Source organism: Borostomias antarcticus (assembly GCF_949987555.1).
Source record: "Borostomias antarcticus genome assembly, chromosome: 5".
In the NCBI taxonomy this organism is placed as follows: Eukaryota; Metazoa; Chordata; class Actinopteri; order Stomiiformes; family Stomiidae; genus Borostomias; species Borostomias antarcticus.
Window position 1 is genome coordinate 26,089,017 of NC_140238.1, and position 16,302 is coordinate 26,105,318.

Below are 16,302 nucleotides of genomic sequence, written 5' to 3' on the forward strand. Positions count from 1 at the left end.
TTGCTTTATTTTTCCTTAACCGGTAGTTCTCCTCGCATCTTCTTTTACAATTTTCATCGGTGTTATGCCTGGTGATGCCATCGCGAATGTTATCTACTCGAAACTTCACCATGTGCAGCCTAGAGTAAAAACATTACAACAACTGTTCGTCTTCCCGTCCAGACTGGATGATTATGCGATGCGTCATCGCGCTTCCGCTCTAGACCGGCGAAACAACACCGAACGAGAAAGGCTCCAGACCATAGATATATAGAACAGACTACCAGCACGTCACCAACCACAGAGGACGCAATTGGCTGTGTGTAACGTCCGCTTGTGCGAGTCTAAGTGTTGCAAAAGAAACCTGAAACCTAAGCTATTTTTTCTGGGTTCAGTCAGAACCGTTCTTTGGAAATTAAAATAACTTGTATTTAGGATAGGCTCTAGAGTGCAAATTTATTTTAAATGGCATTACGAGGTCCGTATAGTATTAGTGATATTTCCTGGTAATACGCATAGCCTATAGATTCTGGATATAGCTTTAGAAAATCTGAAAGAGGAAAAACAAACTTTTAGGTCATAGTGTCACTTTCAAGACCCTGCAAAAGAAGAACATGGACGAATCAAAGTGTATTTTACCCTCCAATAAAAATGTGTTGTGTCTTTTTGACGTGGACGGCACTCTTACTGCACCAAGAGAGGTATGTGGCTTTATGTAAAACATGTTTTACTCCTCTTGTAGCCCCTATGGGTCGGCATCTTGCCAATGTCAGTGTCTTATCTTCAAGGTCTGCAATGTTTCTGGTTGTTATACATTATTTACTATTTTCGTTCCATACATGTTCTGATTGAATCACACACTGGAAAAGGGAAGCGACCATCGCTTGTAGACTCATCACGCTGTGATATGCGTGCGCGTGTGTTCATGTGGGTGTGAGTAACCTGTTGTATTTATGGGTCGAACAGTGTAATGCAAAAGCTATACCCTTTATTTCCCTTCTGAATAATAACGTCATGTGGTGTCCATAAAATCATGAACTTGCGGTTGGTCTTCAGTGTCATATCCTCTCCCATGCCTAGACAGAATGATGGATCATTGCAGCTTTCAGTGAGGAGCAGTCCCTGGTGTTGAAAGGACATTTAAATCTCCAATTACGCCATCATGTTACCATGCGTCAGGTGACGCTTCAATTCAGGGTTGATGATAAACCCTGATGCCTCAACCTGTAAGTCTTATGGTCGGTCTCGCATCATAGCTGCTTGCTCTGGCTCTTTCCTCATTCACTTGACCTCATCTGACAAAAATGGAATACCATATGTATTAGCCTACTGAGTGTCTGAGTGATGTTGACAGTCCACCGTGTACCCGATGTTGCACTCTGACCACAAAACTGTTATAAATGTGTTTTCTATAATGGTCTGCTTATCATAATTCCAATAGTGAAATTATGTTTTCTTCAGCGGACCATTACAAGCAATAGCCTTTATGACAGGGGGGAGACAAAGGTGAGCGCTAATTTCCCCTCTGAACAAGTCAGTGTCGTCGGTGGATTCCTATCTCCTATTTCAGTAGCAGGAGTCACACCCCACAGAGAGGAGAACGCGCAGACAAACATTGGGAGATCGCCGTGTCCTCCTTTGCTCTGCCAGTATATTTGCGTAACCCTATTCTTTCGTTCATTCTATGGTCATACTACTGCCAGGCTGCCTGTCTCGGTTGGTCGGCCATAATACTTAAAACTAGAAATGGTGCGAAGGGGGCACAGATCTCTGCCCATAAATGCATTTCGGGGCTCTGTGCGCGCACGTGCTTGCGAACAGGACATGTTTGGTATTGCTGGATTGTTAGGAGGAGGTAATTACTGCGCTGTCGCTGGGGCGGAGGTAATTACTGTCCCCGAAATTCGTGGAATGATCTGTCAGGTGTCGTCTTGCGTCTTGCCACAGCAGCCTCCCATGCCTAAATATCTGTCTATATTTACGCCCCTGGTATTGCCACAACTGCCTGCCATGCCTATGTTTGTAAACAACTGCAAGTTACTTGAGAGAGGATTCCTGTAGCCTTCAGCGTGAATATGCATTTGGTCTTTGACTATTGTATAATTATGTTGACATTTACAGAGGAGACGGTCATCTCCTCATGCCCCGAGGTCTGAGACAATCATTAATGTCTTTCAAAATATTGTGAATGCCTCTTTGTGCTTCCCATAATGATTCCAGATCAGACTATTCTTTGATGGTGATGTTTACTCCCACTTTCTGGGTTACACAAATCATGTGTTTGTTATGTGTGCAAACACGTGTGCTTTATTGCAGGCTGATGTGACAGATGAATATACTGTAGGCTACTACCACATGCTATCTTATCGTCTCATCTCTATCATACAAGACCAAGGTGAAATTGGATCAGGATCATTTAAGGTCTCTGGCCAACAGATGCTCTGCTTCAAATAGCCATTGCAGGTTGAATAATCAAATGATACATGCGTATGAATGGTCTGGGTCTGGAGACCCTGTGAGACATCCTGGAGCTTCTGTCGAGTTCAGCAGCCGTTAGTCGCAGAGACAAATGTGCATAGAATACGCCCAGTGCCCTGATATTACATAACAGTATTTCCCTTGTACTGTACAAAGCGTTCACTACTCAATGTCCAAGATGTCTGCCAAAGCCTGTTCAGGAGGGAGAGAAGGAGAGGAGGGGGAGCCCAACTTTAATGAGGTTCTTCTCCGCGGTGTAAAGCAGGAAATAACCAAAAGGTTATAAAACCTGATTCTCCTCTTTCAGAAGGGTACACAGGCCAACTCAGAGACTACAACCTCAAACAAAAGACAAACACAGCTGCTCAGACAATAATGTCTGCACTGTGGAAGACTGCAGATGTGCAGATTTTAGATTCAGCGTAGACCTACACATCTTGTTATCTTTCTCACTTGCATTGTCTTGTGTGACACAAACAGCAGATTCAGGTTTAACCGTTGTTACAGAGTGACAGCTCTGTAAGAACATTGCAACAACACTGCAGCCTCGGCATTAAACAGGTGTGTGTGTGTGTCTGTGTGTTTATCTGTGTGTGTGTGTGTATGCGTGTGTGTGTGTGTGTTTTTTTTCAACCCTACAGAAAATCGACACTCAGTTGGATGCATTCTTCCAGTCACTAAGGAGGAAAGTGAAGATTGGCATTGTGGGAGGGTCAGACTACTCCAAGATCGCAGAGCAGCTTGGGGAGGGAGACGAAGGTAAGCGCCACTCAACCTCATTCTATCATCATCATTATCATCATCATCATCATCAACTTCTCTCATGTGTGTCACAAAGCTGAAGAAACCAATAAGAATGTTTCTATCTTGCTTTTATATAAGAAATATTTTGATGGGGTTGTTCAATCATTGAGGAAAGTTAGTGGCCTCTATAAATCTATACTGATGTTTGTATTCACTCGTGTCATAACTGACGTCAGAGCTGGGTTTCACATGTGGAACCAAACAGACCAACGTGTTTGCTAACAGACCTGTGTTACATTTGCTTCCCTCTTGTCAGAGACCTTGGCACACTGACCTTCTGTGTGAGGGGGTGGGGGGTCAGGCCGAGTTCACGCAATGTTATATATAGTTATATATATATATATATATGTTATACATAGCAGACTGGGCAACGGCACTGGCTTTCACCAATTAGAACTATAACTCTTACATTAGCAGCATGTGTTGAAAGAAAGAGAGAGAATGAAAGACATAACAACCTAGTGAATCAAGGGAAGGGGGTGGGGGGGGGGGTCTGTAACCCGCTCCATGGTCACTGAGACTCTCAGTACATGGTTCATCTCAGGGTAAATGGGCAGGTCATTCAGATTAAACATGGCTATTCCAGGTAGTGTTATAGAGACAGTAATCTGCAAAGAGGCCTAAATTAATCCCTCTGTACCAGATACCGTTGGCCTGAACTGAGCGTGTCATAGAAATTGTAGTTTCACATTTCACCACCTCCTTTGTAATTCACCACCTCCCTCAACCTTTCAGATAGACAGGATGACCTCTCCAGGAGGTCGAGACACCTAGACGTTGTCTGCTCCAGAATAACCATCCTTTGTCCCTGCAAGAATTACCGCCTTTTCTCATGTCACGTGTCTGTATTCTCGACCACTGTTGATGACGCCTGCCATTTAATATGACGTGTACAATGGGTTAGCCAATCACATCCTGGAAGCGCCATACCTGTGTATTGCTTGAATATAAGGCCGCGCAAGACCAGACTGCGGCACTTCACTTGGATAAACCACTCACGTGCGTTGTCCTGAAGTCCTTACACTCGTATGTTTTCTAAATAAACCAGACTTGACCTCTTTGAGCGAATCTTGGCAAATCCTTTTTGACTAGATCAGTTAAAAATCTTCTACAAGCGACAACGGATTCAGTGCACTGGCAACTGTGTTTTATGTGTCTGATAATTGCATAACTTGTTTATGCATCATGGATATAAGTGTTTTGTTGTGACACACCAAAACAGACTTTGCCTCCTTAATCTCTGTTTGGCAGTGATCCACAAGTTTGACTATGTGTTTGCGGAGAACGGGACAGTGCAGTACAAGGATGGAAAACTCCTCTCCAAACAGGTGGGTGTGACAGAGACCAGGGGGTGACTGAGGTGAGCGAGGTCAAATGATTCTCTTCTACATAACACCCAGTCTGTATCGGTGGCTCTTTTGTATATTTTATAATGATAAAAAATAAAATCAATATTTTATAATGGTTGGAGATATGACTGGAGAGACATCATATAGTATGTATATGAGTGAGACAGAATCTTACTGAATTCCAGTGTGTGACTCTAATCAAACTACTCTTCCACGATATTTAAAGTTTGTGTTTGCAAAGTCAATTTAACTCTTTGGGTTGGTTTGTTCCACCAGGCTATTCAGAACCAGATAGGAGAGGAGCTGCTACAGGACCTTATCAACTTCTGTCTCAGATACATGGGCCTCATCAAGCTGCCTAAGAAAAGGTGAAGCCTTGACCCCCCTCCTCCCCACAATGCACACACAAACACACCTTTCCCCCTTTGACCTAGCTTCAACTTCACATGCAGGTCTCCATTTAGAACCTGGTAATTATTACTACTCAGACATGGTAATTATGGTAATTATTACTATTCAGACATGTTCATTAACTTCAGGGCTTGAGGGGCAGGAATGTAGACTCACTCCATGTCAATGTCCTCTTGACGCTGTTCAGGTTGGACTCGTTAAGACTTGACTATTGGGCTCTATAAACTGGGCAAATACCGTTCTCCTTGTTTGAAAGTAAATGCTCCTCTGATATCCGACTCTTTTGAATCTGTCTTGTCTAGAATATTCAGGTACACAGTAATACACATAAGGAGTGTCATTCACAATGTCCTGAAATGTTGCAGTTTCTTAAAGTCTTCTAAAGTCTTTAAGTTTTCGTTTCCTCTCCTCAGGGGCACATTTATAGAATTCCGCAACGGAATGTTGAACATCTCGCCCATCGGGCGAAGCTGCACGCTTGAGGAACGCATTGAATTCTCTGAAATCGACAAGGTACCATAAAAAACATCTTTGTGTCCAAGAGTCTAGCACAAGTGAACAAAACACCCATGGTTCCCCTCATCGGGGAACACTATCTTATCAGCCCCTTAAATGCTAAGTAAAGAAATGTAACACCCAGCCTGGATTGAGACATGCTTCACCCTTACATAGCCTCAGCAGAGCTAGTTGACTTTTTCTCTCTTTTTTGGTCTGGAAAAAATGTATTATTGATTATTGTATAAGTTCATTATGTTGGACTTTAGGGCTTATTCTCAGTCTGTCTTATTGTCTTGGCTCTGTTGACTTCCATTGTAGCCAAGCGTGCACCTGCAGAACAATTGTGGCTAGCTCAATGTGTGGCAATAAAGGGGACTTTCAAGATGGCTGAATAGAGAGGCCATTGATGCTTCACAGATGTGGAGAGGCTTAACCCTTAAGCCCACAATAAACACTGCTCAAAAAAATTAAGGGAACTCTTAATCACATTATAACACCAAGGCAATCAAACTGGGATGTCAATCTGTCCAGTTATGAAGTGTAAACAAATGAGAATCAATTTCACCTGCTTCGGTGCAAATGAAAGCGACAACACGTGGACAGGAGAGGCAACAGCAAGACGACCCCCCAAAATGAAATGGTTTTAGAGAACCACAGACACAGACTACAGACCATTTCTCTCTCCTTATCCTTCCTGACTGGTTTTTCTCTAGTTTTGCATTTTGCTAGTACCCTTGTCACCCTTGGTACTTGCAGGCCATTCAGGTTGCACAGGTAGTCCACCTCTTCCAGCCATGGCACATCCATATGTGCAGTCACAAGAAGGTTTGCTGTGTTTCCCAGCACAGTCTCATGAGCGTGGAGGAGATACCAGAAGACGTCCATTACACGTGGAGAGCTGGACAGGGCCGTAGACGGGCAACAACCCAGCGGCAGGACCAGTGTCTGCTCCTTTGTGTGAGGAGGAACAGGAGGAACACGGCCAGAGCCCTACAAAATGACCTCCAGCGGGCTACTCGTGTGCATGTTTCTGAGCAACCTGTCAGAAACAGACTCCATGAGGGTGGCATGAGGGCCCCACGTCCTCTAGTGGGACCTGTGCTCACAGCCCAGCAACGTGCAGCTCGATTGGCATTTACCAGAGAACACCAGAATCGTCAGTGGGCCCTGATGCAGGACAATGCCCAGCCTCATGTGGCCAGAGTGTGTAGGCAGTTCCTGAATGACGAAGGCATTGATCCCATTAACTGGCCCTCACGTTTCCCAGACCTGAATCCAACTGAGCACCTCTGGGACGCTATGAATCGGTGCATCCACCACCACCAAGTAGCGCCACTGATTGTCCAGGAGCTCCCTGATGCCCTGATCCAGGTCTGGGAGGAGATCCCCCAGGACACCATCCGCTATCTCATCAAGACCATGCCCAGACATTGTCGGGAGTGCATACAGGCACGGGGGGGCCATACACACTACTGAGCCACGTTATGAGTTGACGAATTACACAATGTAATCAATAAAGATTTTCAACCTGAATATTTTATTTATCGAGATCCGTGATGTGTGATTTAAGAGTTCCCTTAATTTTTGAGAGTAGTAAAAATACTTTTAACGATGCGTACGGGTCTACCACGCAGTAAGCATACCACAGGCTGTAGCAGCCTGGTACAGTATCTCACCTCTCTCTTCTCTGTCTCTCTTCTCCTCACAGAGAGAGAAGATCCGGGAGAAGTTTGTTGCAGCCCTACAGGAGGAGTTTGCTGGGAAGGGACTCCGCTTCACCAGAGGTGAGCCAACTGGCATAGATACAGACTGTAAATCTTTGGCATTGAATAAAAATCATCTGTGTAACTAGCACCCAACTGTATCCATTTCAGTACTCTTCATGGATATCTGTCTTGTGTCCAGCTCATAGTTCTTCTGAGAATAGTATTTCCATTTGTAGACCTTTCATCCCACTGTGTGTGTGTGTGTGTGTGTGTGTGTGTGTGTGTGTGTGTGTGTGTGTGTGTGTGTGTGCGCGCGCATGTGTGTGTGTGTGTGTGTGTGTGTGTGTGTACTGGATGTAGCGGGGAAGTGCACACGACTCCTAAATTTGAGACTAGTAACGGGTAGTCTAAGTATACTCTACTGTTAGTCATGTCTCTCCTATGAAGTATTTGGCCCATGTTTATTGCTCTGTAAATGTTCTTAGCCAATAGACAAACATTTTCCAGGAGCTTGCTCGATCGTCTTGTTGGGAGAGGTCAGTGAAGAATATGTAGGGGTGGGACCTATGCCCTCCCCCAATTACTCTCTGTAAAGCGCATTGTGTTGCCTCTGTGTATGAAATGCCCTATACAAATAAAGTTTGATTTGATTTGATCGAAGTAACGGGTGCCCGGTAGGAGGGATTGCTGAAGGAGCAGTAAACCGGCACTCGCAAAAAAATATTTTCTTTATGTTATGTTCCTGTCTAACAATTAACAGCAGTTAATCTCTAAACTCTCTCTAAAATCTAACTTTTATCTCTTTATCTAGAACGTATCCTATTATGTGTTCCATTTCCATTTCTTGTTCAGAATGACATACGGACAATGTGCATGCGTGTGTGTGTGTGTGTGTATGTGTGTGAGAGAGAGAGAGAGAGAGAGAGTGAGAGAGTGAGTGTGTATATACAGTATGTGAGAGTGAGTGAGAGAGAGAGAGAGGGCATCTTGAGCACACACACACACACGCATGCACGCACGCGCACACACACACACACACACACACACACACTTGAGTGACCGCTGTGGGAATCTCTCTGGTTGCTGGGGTGGAAACCGATGCTAGTGTTGGCAGTCTCACAGTGTTAGTTCTGTTTGCACTGTCACCATGAAAAGGGCCACTGAGCAGGCTTGAATGTGTGTGTGTGTGTGTGTGTGTGTGTGTGTGTGTGTGTGTGTGTGTGTGTGTGTGTGTGTGTGTGTGTGTGTGTGTGTGTGTGTGTGTGTGCGTGCGTGTGTGCATGTGTGTTTAGAGAAGAGCAAGATTTATGTGTTTGCTCTCCACAGTCTGCACACAACTTGTTTCCACACTGTGCACGTAGTGTACTGGGCCTATTTTGTACCTATCTGCATCACTACAACAAGATTTTCTAATAGTTGAAACCCACTTATTTTGCAAATGAACTATGTCATAGTAGACACTGCCCTGTCCCTGCTCCTGATGACACCTTCGACCCTGCTGGGTGGGGGATGGGCTGAGAACATGGAGGTATTTAGGAGGGTGTGAGGCCTTTACGCATTCTGATTGGTTGAGATCTATCCGGACACTCTTTTGTGGGTGGCTCTTTTGTTGCTAAGCCCAGCAGTGTGAGACTGAATCAGGGAGGGGGGGGGGGGTGGAGTTGAAATAGACTTTGCTGAGATCCTTTTCAGACGCATTTCACGGGTCATCAGGCTTTGGCCTCTGTCCTTTTTCTGTCCTGGTGAAGACCTTCAGAGGACGTTTCAAAGGATCTGTACTATTCTTCTACAGTCAGCCATTATATGCTGCAATGTAATGATCAAGCTGTTACCAATAACGAATGAGACAACAACCATGCTCCGTCTAGCAGTGTTGACCTACTGTTAGTCACTGTTTGCTAGGAATGTCTTACGGAAACAAAACAATGTAGAAGATTAACCTGTGTGGTAGCATGACAGGGCATGAACAAGGGATGAGGACGACCATGTGACTGTGAGAGGGGGTCAGGCAGGGTAATGTTTAGGGGGACCTGCATTCACTTCCTGGAAGTCTCCCAGGACTGTGTTATCAGCCATAGCAAGAATGTCCCTGCTGGACTCAGACCAAATGGCAACAGCAGGCAGTCTCTGCGCACAGACAGGGTGAATAAGAGAGTTGTTCTGCAGCGCTGGATGTGTTCCAGATCACCCTGGTGATCTTACATGCTTGTTTAGGGGGAAAATAGACTGTATGAACATACTTTACACCAGCAGGCTGATGCAACAGTGTGGAAGAATGTATATGTGTGGAAGAATGTATATTTTGCCAATGTTTGTCCTCTTTTTCACACCTTAATCATCACTTCTGATCTCTTTCACTCATCCCTCGTACCCCCTCAGTCACCAATGTGGTGAGCGTAGCAACGAAAATCATCTACTGGATATGAAGGAGAGTGTCCAGTTCTAAATGATTTTTGAGAGTGAGTGTTTTTTTTCATGTGAGCAAATGGTAAATGGACTGCACTTATATAGCGCTTTTACACCTTAGCGGCACTCAAAGTGCTTTACAATGGCCTCTCATTCACCCATTCACACACACATTCACACACCAATGGGGGTAGCTGCCATGCAAGGTGCTAACCTGCTCAATAGGGGCAATTTGGGGTTAGGTGTCTTGCTCAAGGACACTTCGACATGTGGACAGTCGGAGCTGGGATTCAAACCACTGACCCTTCGATCACCAACTGAGCTACAGCCGCCCTGAAGCAAGAATCTGTCCGGGTTCGTCCTGTTCAACATTTTGTGCAGGAGCAAGATAATAACTTGGCTTTTCCCTCATCTCTCCTCTCTGTTCAGGCGGTCTTATCAGTTTCGATGTGTTCCCTGAAGGCTGGGACAAGAGGCTGTGTCTGGACGTGCTGGAAGGGGAGGGACTGGACGCCATCTACTTCTTCGGCAACGAGACGTCATGCGTAAGTGCCTGAGAACGTGCGGACAGGTCAGCGTGACAGTGGTGAATGGAGAATGCAGGCACAAGGCAGACACATACACACACACACGCACACACACTGCTAGAGATAGCATCAGGATGTCTGGTTCGTGCTGTTGGCTGTTGAACTCTTGGTTCTGGTGGACTGAGTGTCGCTGTGCCACATGACCTGTGGGTGTCTTTCGATTTCAGCTCTTGCACACGCACAGATAAGAGCAAGAGATAAAAGAGAGATATACGGTAGATAACAAGGAATGGAGGTTAAAGTGAAATGAACGGCGTATGCATTTTAATAAAAGAACTGGAGAACAATAGTGTGAACGCTGAAGTCAGCGTTCACACTAATAAAACACAGTACTAACACAGCTGTGAACAGACTCAGGGAGAAGAGAAAACCCTTGATGCTAACGTCGATCCCCACTGTCCCCTCTCAGGGTGGAAACGACTACGAGATCTTCAACGATCCCCGGACCATTGGGTTCACCGTCTACTCCCCAGAGGATACAGTCAGACTCTGTCAAGAGCTTTTCTTCAACACTCCTCCCAACGAGTCCTGATGTCTCCGCTGGTGCTCCTCTTTGTCTGGCCCTGTGCTCCCCCTTGTGTCCAGGGCAAGTACTACACCACCTGGAGGAGTGACAGATGAGGAGAGATAATGTAGCTATAGTATGCACTAAGCTGACAACTGTGTGAAACCACTACTGATTTTATAACATGAAGTTAATTTGTACATTTTCTCTGGAGGGGGTTGGTGTCATCAGAAATTTATATTGGCTGGATCTGGACAGAGACAGCAGCGATGGTTACTAATCAACAGATCCCAGTGTTTTTATGAAAGGGACAGTAACTGAGCCAGCATGAGTAATGTTTTCTCTATGACTAAGTGTTTTCCTCTCAAGGGTTTGGATGTTAACCTTGATAACGGATGGGGATTTTGAACATTCCCCTTCATTTGTATATGAAATTAAGGTCTTGTGGGGTCCCCTGTAAGACAATCCTTGTTGTGATTATCATGTGAAGTTTTTATATACATTTGAAGTATATGATAATACAATCGTGAACATGTATACGCCATCCACGTTGCTTGCACTAAAGTTGGTATTGCTAGGTAGTTTACATATGTCAATAACGTGTTGGTGTTGAGAGAGAGAGAGAGAGAGAGAGAGAGAGAGAGTGAGAGAGAGTGAGATTGTGGCGCCCCGATCTCCCATCAGTGCTGTACTGGACTGCTGAAACCCCCTCAGCACCACAGGGAACAACCTTGTCAGAGGAACTGCGTCTTTGGACAGATGGTTGAGCACAGGTATTTCCCCGGTGATCTCTTGGCCAGGTTCAGCACCCTAGAGAGCTCCGGACTGTAGGCAGAGAGCAAAGAAAGGGGGTATTTTCCACTCGATTAACTTCTGATGCAGCACCTCTGCCCTTTTCCACCAAAGTAACTCTGGTTCGTGAAACGGTTCGGTTCAGAATTCTTGGAACCTTGGTTCTATCTAGGGAACGGGACCTCGTTTCGACGTCACCCCCGCCTCTCAAGTGCTGTAAGCAGCTGGGAGACGAAGATTGAATGTGAATAAATTATAACAAAGCTTTGAATTCATATGGGAAGGATGGAAAATGGAGAGTAATGGTAAGTGAGTGAATTCCCGATTAACAAACTGGAGGAAGCCAACCACTGCTGCCCACACTAGAAAACCAACCCGGAGTGAACTATGACGGAACCAGGATAACGGAGCGGTACCGCCACCGACAATTCAACCCACCCGGTCTCACCGCCTTCTCCTCTGCTATGCCGCTTAGCTCCAGCTGTTCCCATCTCCCCCTATTGCACTCCTTATAAATATTATTTTGTTGGAAATTGAAATCTCTCTCTCGGCCTGCTTTGCCCTGCTGTCCTCCCCCTCGTGTCACTGCTACCTCACAAGAGGTAGAAAGATAGCTTTTTGCTCTTTGTCCAATTTAAAATGTGATATGACATACTGAGAGGTCAATGTGTTGACCTCTGAATAGGGGTGTAACGATACACTAATCTCACGATACGATACGATACACGATATTGGGTTGACGATAACAATACGATACGATTCACTAAGGGCAGGTGTGAAGCGTTGCAGTAGCGCTGCTGTTCACACCAATAGTGCATTTCTCCACATTTCTACTCCAATACACTTTGTGAATTTAGAGCTTAACTGTTGTAATATCATGGATAGGTCTAGACAAAAGATGTGTTTGTTACCAGCATTGTGTAGCCAGCATTCACTGATATACAATAAACATATCACAATATTGTTTTCACCTTGACGATACGTATTGTGACGTTTCTATATCGCGATATATATTGTGGCACGATATATTGTTACACCCCTACCTCTGAATCAATCCAGCCTTTTCAATCTGCACAGCTAAGAACTGGAACTCACTAATTTTGTTTTCCTAGCCTAGTGATTGGTTAATATGCAGTACATTACACATTTGAAGATTGTATCGTCTTGTTCCTTATTGTGGTTCTGAATCAGTCCTCTTGACCGGGTGACTACAATGCAGTCAGGTCTGGAGACTTCCCTGGTCAGATTCTCCCTCTGGTGTTGTCTCTTGATGACTCAAGAGATAATCCTCTCTCAAAAGTAATTGGGCAGAAAGATCAGAGGCGAGGAACCTCAGAGATAGTGCTTTTTTACATTTCAGCCCGTCTTATGACTCGTACTTGTGGGATGATCATGACTTCCCTGGAAACTGTAACACTCCCATAACTTATGCGGTCCAGGTCATGTGGACTTATTGTACATTATGGTTATTATAATTGTGAAAGTCTTTAAGTGATTGTTGAGTACTATAAGCATACAAACAATAATATGTACCGGTTTCCATAATAAATAATTTGATATTTCATGTAGTATGACTTCTTGATTTCCCACAAAACATATAAGTATAAACAGAATACAAACCAGATATACAGAGAAAAACAACACGTACACACCAGATCTGTGAATCATAAAATGTTTATTGATGCTTTATCAAGGCTCACTTAGTAATGACAGTGAACACCACCCACAGTGGCTCGTCAAAAAGAAAGTGCTGGATACTGAAGACATTAATACTAACATAAAACAAGTCTGTGGAAATGGAGTCAAAATGCAGACTACAGAAAATGCATAGTGGTTGTACAGTTATGGAAAATCACCTACAGGCAGATATGTAACAAGCACTAATAGCATTTCAGTGACAATGAAAGCAGTAACTATTAACTATACCTTCAATGTCATGTCAACTGACCCTTAAGGGGTTTCTTAGTGTTTAAGAGTCGCTCTAACATTAGAAAAAAGACTTAGAAACAGATAAGTTGTACCCTATTATAATTCATGGCTCATACCTTTTAGAAACAGAATTCTCAAACAAGACTACAAATTGTCACATGACACAGTAAACCCTGATGGGATTTGTAGTCGGTTTGGCAGTATTCTGAGTGGAAAGTTGAATTTTAAGTGCAATAATTTGACTACAGCACCCACAACTTATACCTAATAAAGGTAATTTCTGGAGAAATAAGAATCTAAACAAACGATCAAATAAATAAATATATAAATAATCCAACGGAAAACAAGATGGAGGGTGTTTTTCAGGAAAATACTTCTAATCACATTTCCATTCACAGTAAAATAGCAATTGTTCTTTGAATGTCCATGCTTAAGTTTTTCTGTCTTCCCATATCCTCATCTCTCCATGCTGGCTGTCTTATCCCAACATAATCACACTACAACATTTACAGTAGGTAGTCCACGTCTTGGCTCATCTTCTGCAGCGCCTTGCTTTTTCTAACTCAGTCTGATCTCTGGCCTGGTCCCTTCACCTCAGCATGTGGTCAGGCTTCTCCTTCCATAACCCTCCTCTCTCCTCGCCATACACACACGCCACGTATCTCCATCTTGAACTTCTTCTTCACTTCCTCCCTACTTGCTCTTATAACCAATACATTAGACTGACTTCAGACGATCCACCCATCTCCCCCAGTGTGCGCGCTCATCAACTTCCCCACACGGATTTGAAACAAATGGATTCATGTTAAAAGGTGGAATGCATAAACCAATTAAACATCTTTAAATTCATATGGTCAACTGATACCGTGTGCTATCAAGCAGAAGGGTTGACTACCAGAATACAGCATTTCTCTGGGCCCACTACTACTCCCCCCTCCCCTAAATCAATTTTTCCCAAAGACCCCAGTCTCCCCTTCCCCACCTCTCCCCACCCCTGCCCTCCCCCGGTGGGACCCAACAGGCCTTGTCTGAAGCCTAGGAGCTCATTATCTGTCCAGACCAGGTCTCGTGCTTGGTTCCTGGGTTTAGATGTGTGATCTTCACCTCCACTGCCTGGACCTTCAGGTTTTTAGGGGGGACTCTGCAGATTTTGTACGTGACTTCATCCCCCTCCACTGGGACATACTCGCCCTCGATGCTAGAATAGAGGCAATTCAATATTTACATTCACATCTTCAGTGTATTCACTGAATTAGCAGTTTGATGTAGTGTGGTAGGAAATGAGTTAAGAGAGGAGGGGGGGGGAAGAGAAGAGGAGAAGATAAAACAGAGGAAAAGAGAAGAGAATAAAAGACAAGAGAGCACTCACTCTGAGATGTGCACAAAGATGTCCTCACCGCCGTGGGAGGGGCGGATGAAGCCATGACCCTGTGACCTGGAGAAGTTCTTGCACACACCCTTGAATACTGGTCCCGAGGTCGCCCGCACAGTACTGGGGAGAGAGAGGGGTGGGGGTGAAGAAAGTGAGAAATAAAATAAAATTGCCCAATCTCACCAAAGTCCAATCTCACACAACCGACGGGCTGGGGTCCTTACGCTGAGTAGGTTCGGGTGCGCTTGGTGGGCAGCGGGCTGGGCAGCTCCCGGGGGTGGTGCGGCACTCCGCCCTCCCACACGCGGCTTCCCTCCCTCAGGAAGGGGAAGGACAGGGAGAAGGGCGCGCCGGGGGAACGCAGCGGGGTGTCTGAGGGGGAGGACAGGCTGGGGTCCGCCATGGCTGAGGTGTTAGGGGTGGTTGGCAGCACACTAATATTCACTCCTCTTCCTTGTCGTTCTTCTGGCTCACCCTGAGCTGGCGCTGACACTGCTGTCTGTCTGGGAACACTGAGCCTGCTGTTGTTTGTGACTGCTGGGTATTCAGCTAGTTTGGAAGCTGCTCTGTCAAATGTCCTGGTAAGGACGGGGAGGAAGAGAAAAAGAGGGAGGGTGAATGACAGAGTGAAAGAATTGTCGTTAGCAAAATGGGTATAAATGAACTCTTGAAACTGTATGACAAACAAAAATCGACACGCTTTCAGCTCCTTAGCTACAACACAAAACAGTAAAACAGCTAATATCCCAAGTTAGCCCAGAAACAAGTTGTGATGTTTGTGTGAACCAGTGTCCCTTTGCTAAAGACAGTGGTGTAGTGGAGGGTATACGGAGGTATAAGGAGGTACATGCACTATACCCACTTCTTTATCCATGGACCCACAGAAAAAATACTTAATGCCACTAATATAAAAAATAAAAAAGACACAAAAAAAGTAACATTTCCGCTACAGTATACCCACTTCTTTAGTCAGAGTATTCCCACTTATTGAGTCACCACTACACCACTGGCTAAAGAGGAATACATACAGCCATGTGAAAAATCTGCCTCTAAACAAATAAGTCATTAAACATGAGTGGGAATGGGAGCACTGCAAAGGAGCACATCAGGTTTTCCGAGTCCAAGACGGTTGGTTTTACTACAAGCCTACTAGCTCCTCTGCCTGCATCATCAAGGTAATATTGAACTTTGCTCAGCTGAGTTCGCATGCAAGAGCCTGCTGACGTCAGAGCAGCTGGCAGAACGCTGGTGGTGGTGTGTTCCTGACGTCACGCTGCGATCCACAGCGGACCAAAACATTAGGCTGCTGATACATTGTAACACAAACATGTTTAAATTGGGTTGAGTGCTATTCAACACCATAACACTAACAGTTGAGTTGTGTTGAAAGAGGAATGATGATTTGCTGTCGCAGGATGTCCTCTGCGACGATTTGTTCTCGAATTTACAGGCCAATTTTATTATTCGTCTTTGAGGGGGCGTGCAT

General features: G+C 44.8%; 2 protein-coding genes across 2 annotated transcripts; one reads left to right on the plus strand and one right to left on the minus strand.

Moving 5' to 3' along the window:
- The first annotated feature begins 381 nt into the window (after window positions 1-381).
- pmm1 (phosphomannomutase 1) lies at window positions 382-12,970 on the plus strand. The gene is made up of 8 exons (XM_084437832.1): window positions 382-680; window positions 3,099-3,216; window positions 4,513-4,589; window positions 4,887-4,978; window positions 5,435-5,534; window positions 7,228-7,303; window positions 10,061-10,176; window positions 10,628-12,970. Exons 1-8 carry the CDS (start codon window positions 594-596, stop codon window positions 10,748-10,750), a joined length of 789 nt encoding a protein of 262 aa, XP_084293958.1. The 5' UTR covers window positions 382-593; the 3' UTR covers window positions 10,751-12,970.
- A 1,509-nt stretch (window positions 12,971-14,479) lies between these two features.
- On the minus strand, window positions 14,480-15,219 carry csdc2b (cold shock domain containing C2, RNA binding b; the record flags this gene model as incomplete). The annotated part of the gene is made up of 3 exons (XM_084438803.1): window positions 14,480-14,642; window positions 14,814-14,936; window positions 15,041-15,219. 3 exons carry the CDS (start codon window positions 15,217-15,219, stop codon window positions 14,480-14,482), a joined length of 465 nt encoding a protein of 154 aa, XP_084294929.1.
- Between the last annotated feature and the right edge of the window lie 1,083 nt (window positions 15,220-16,302).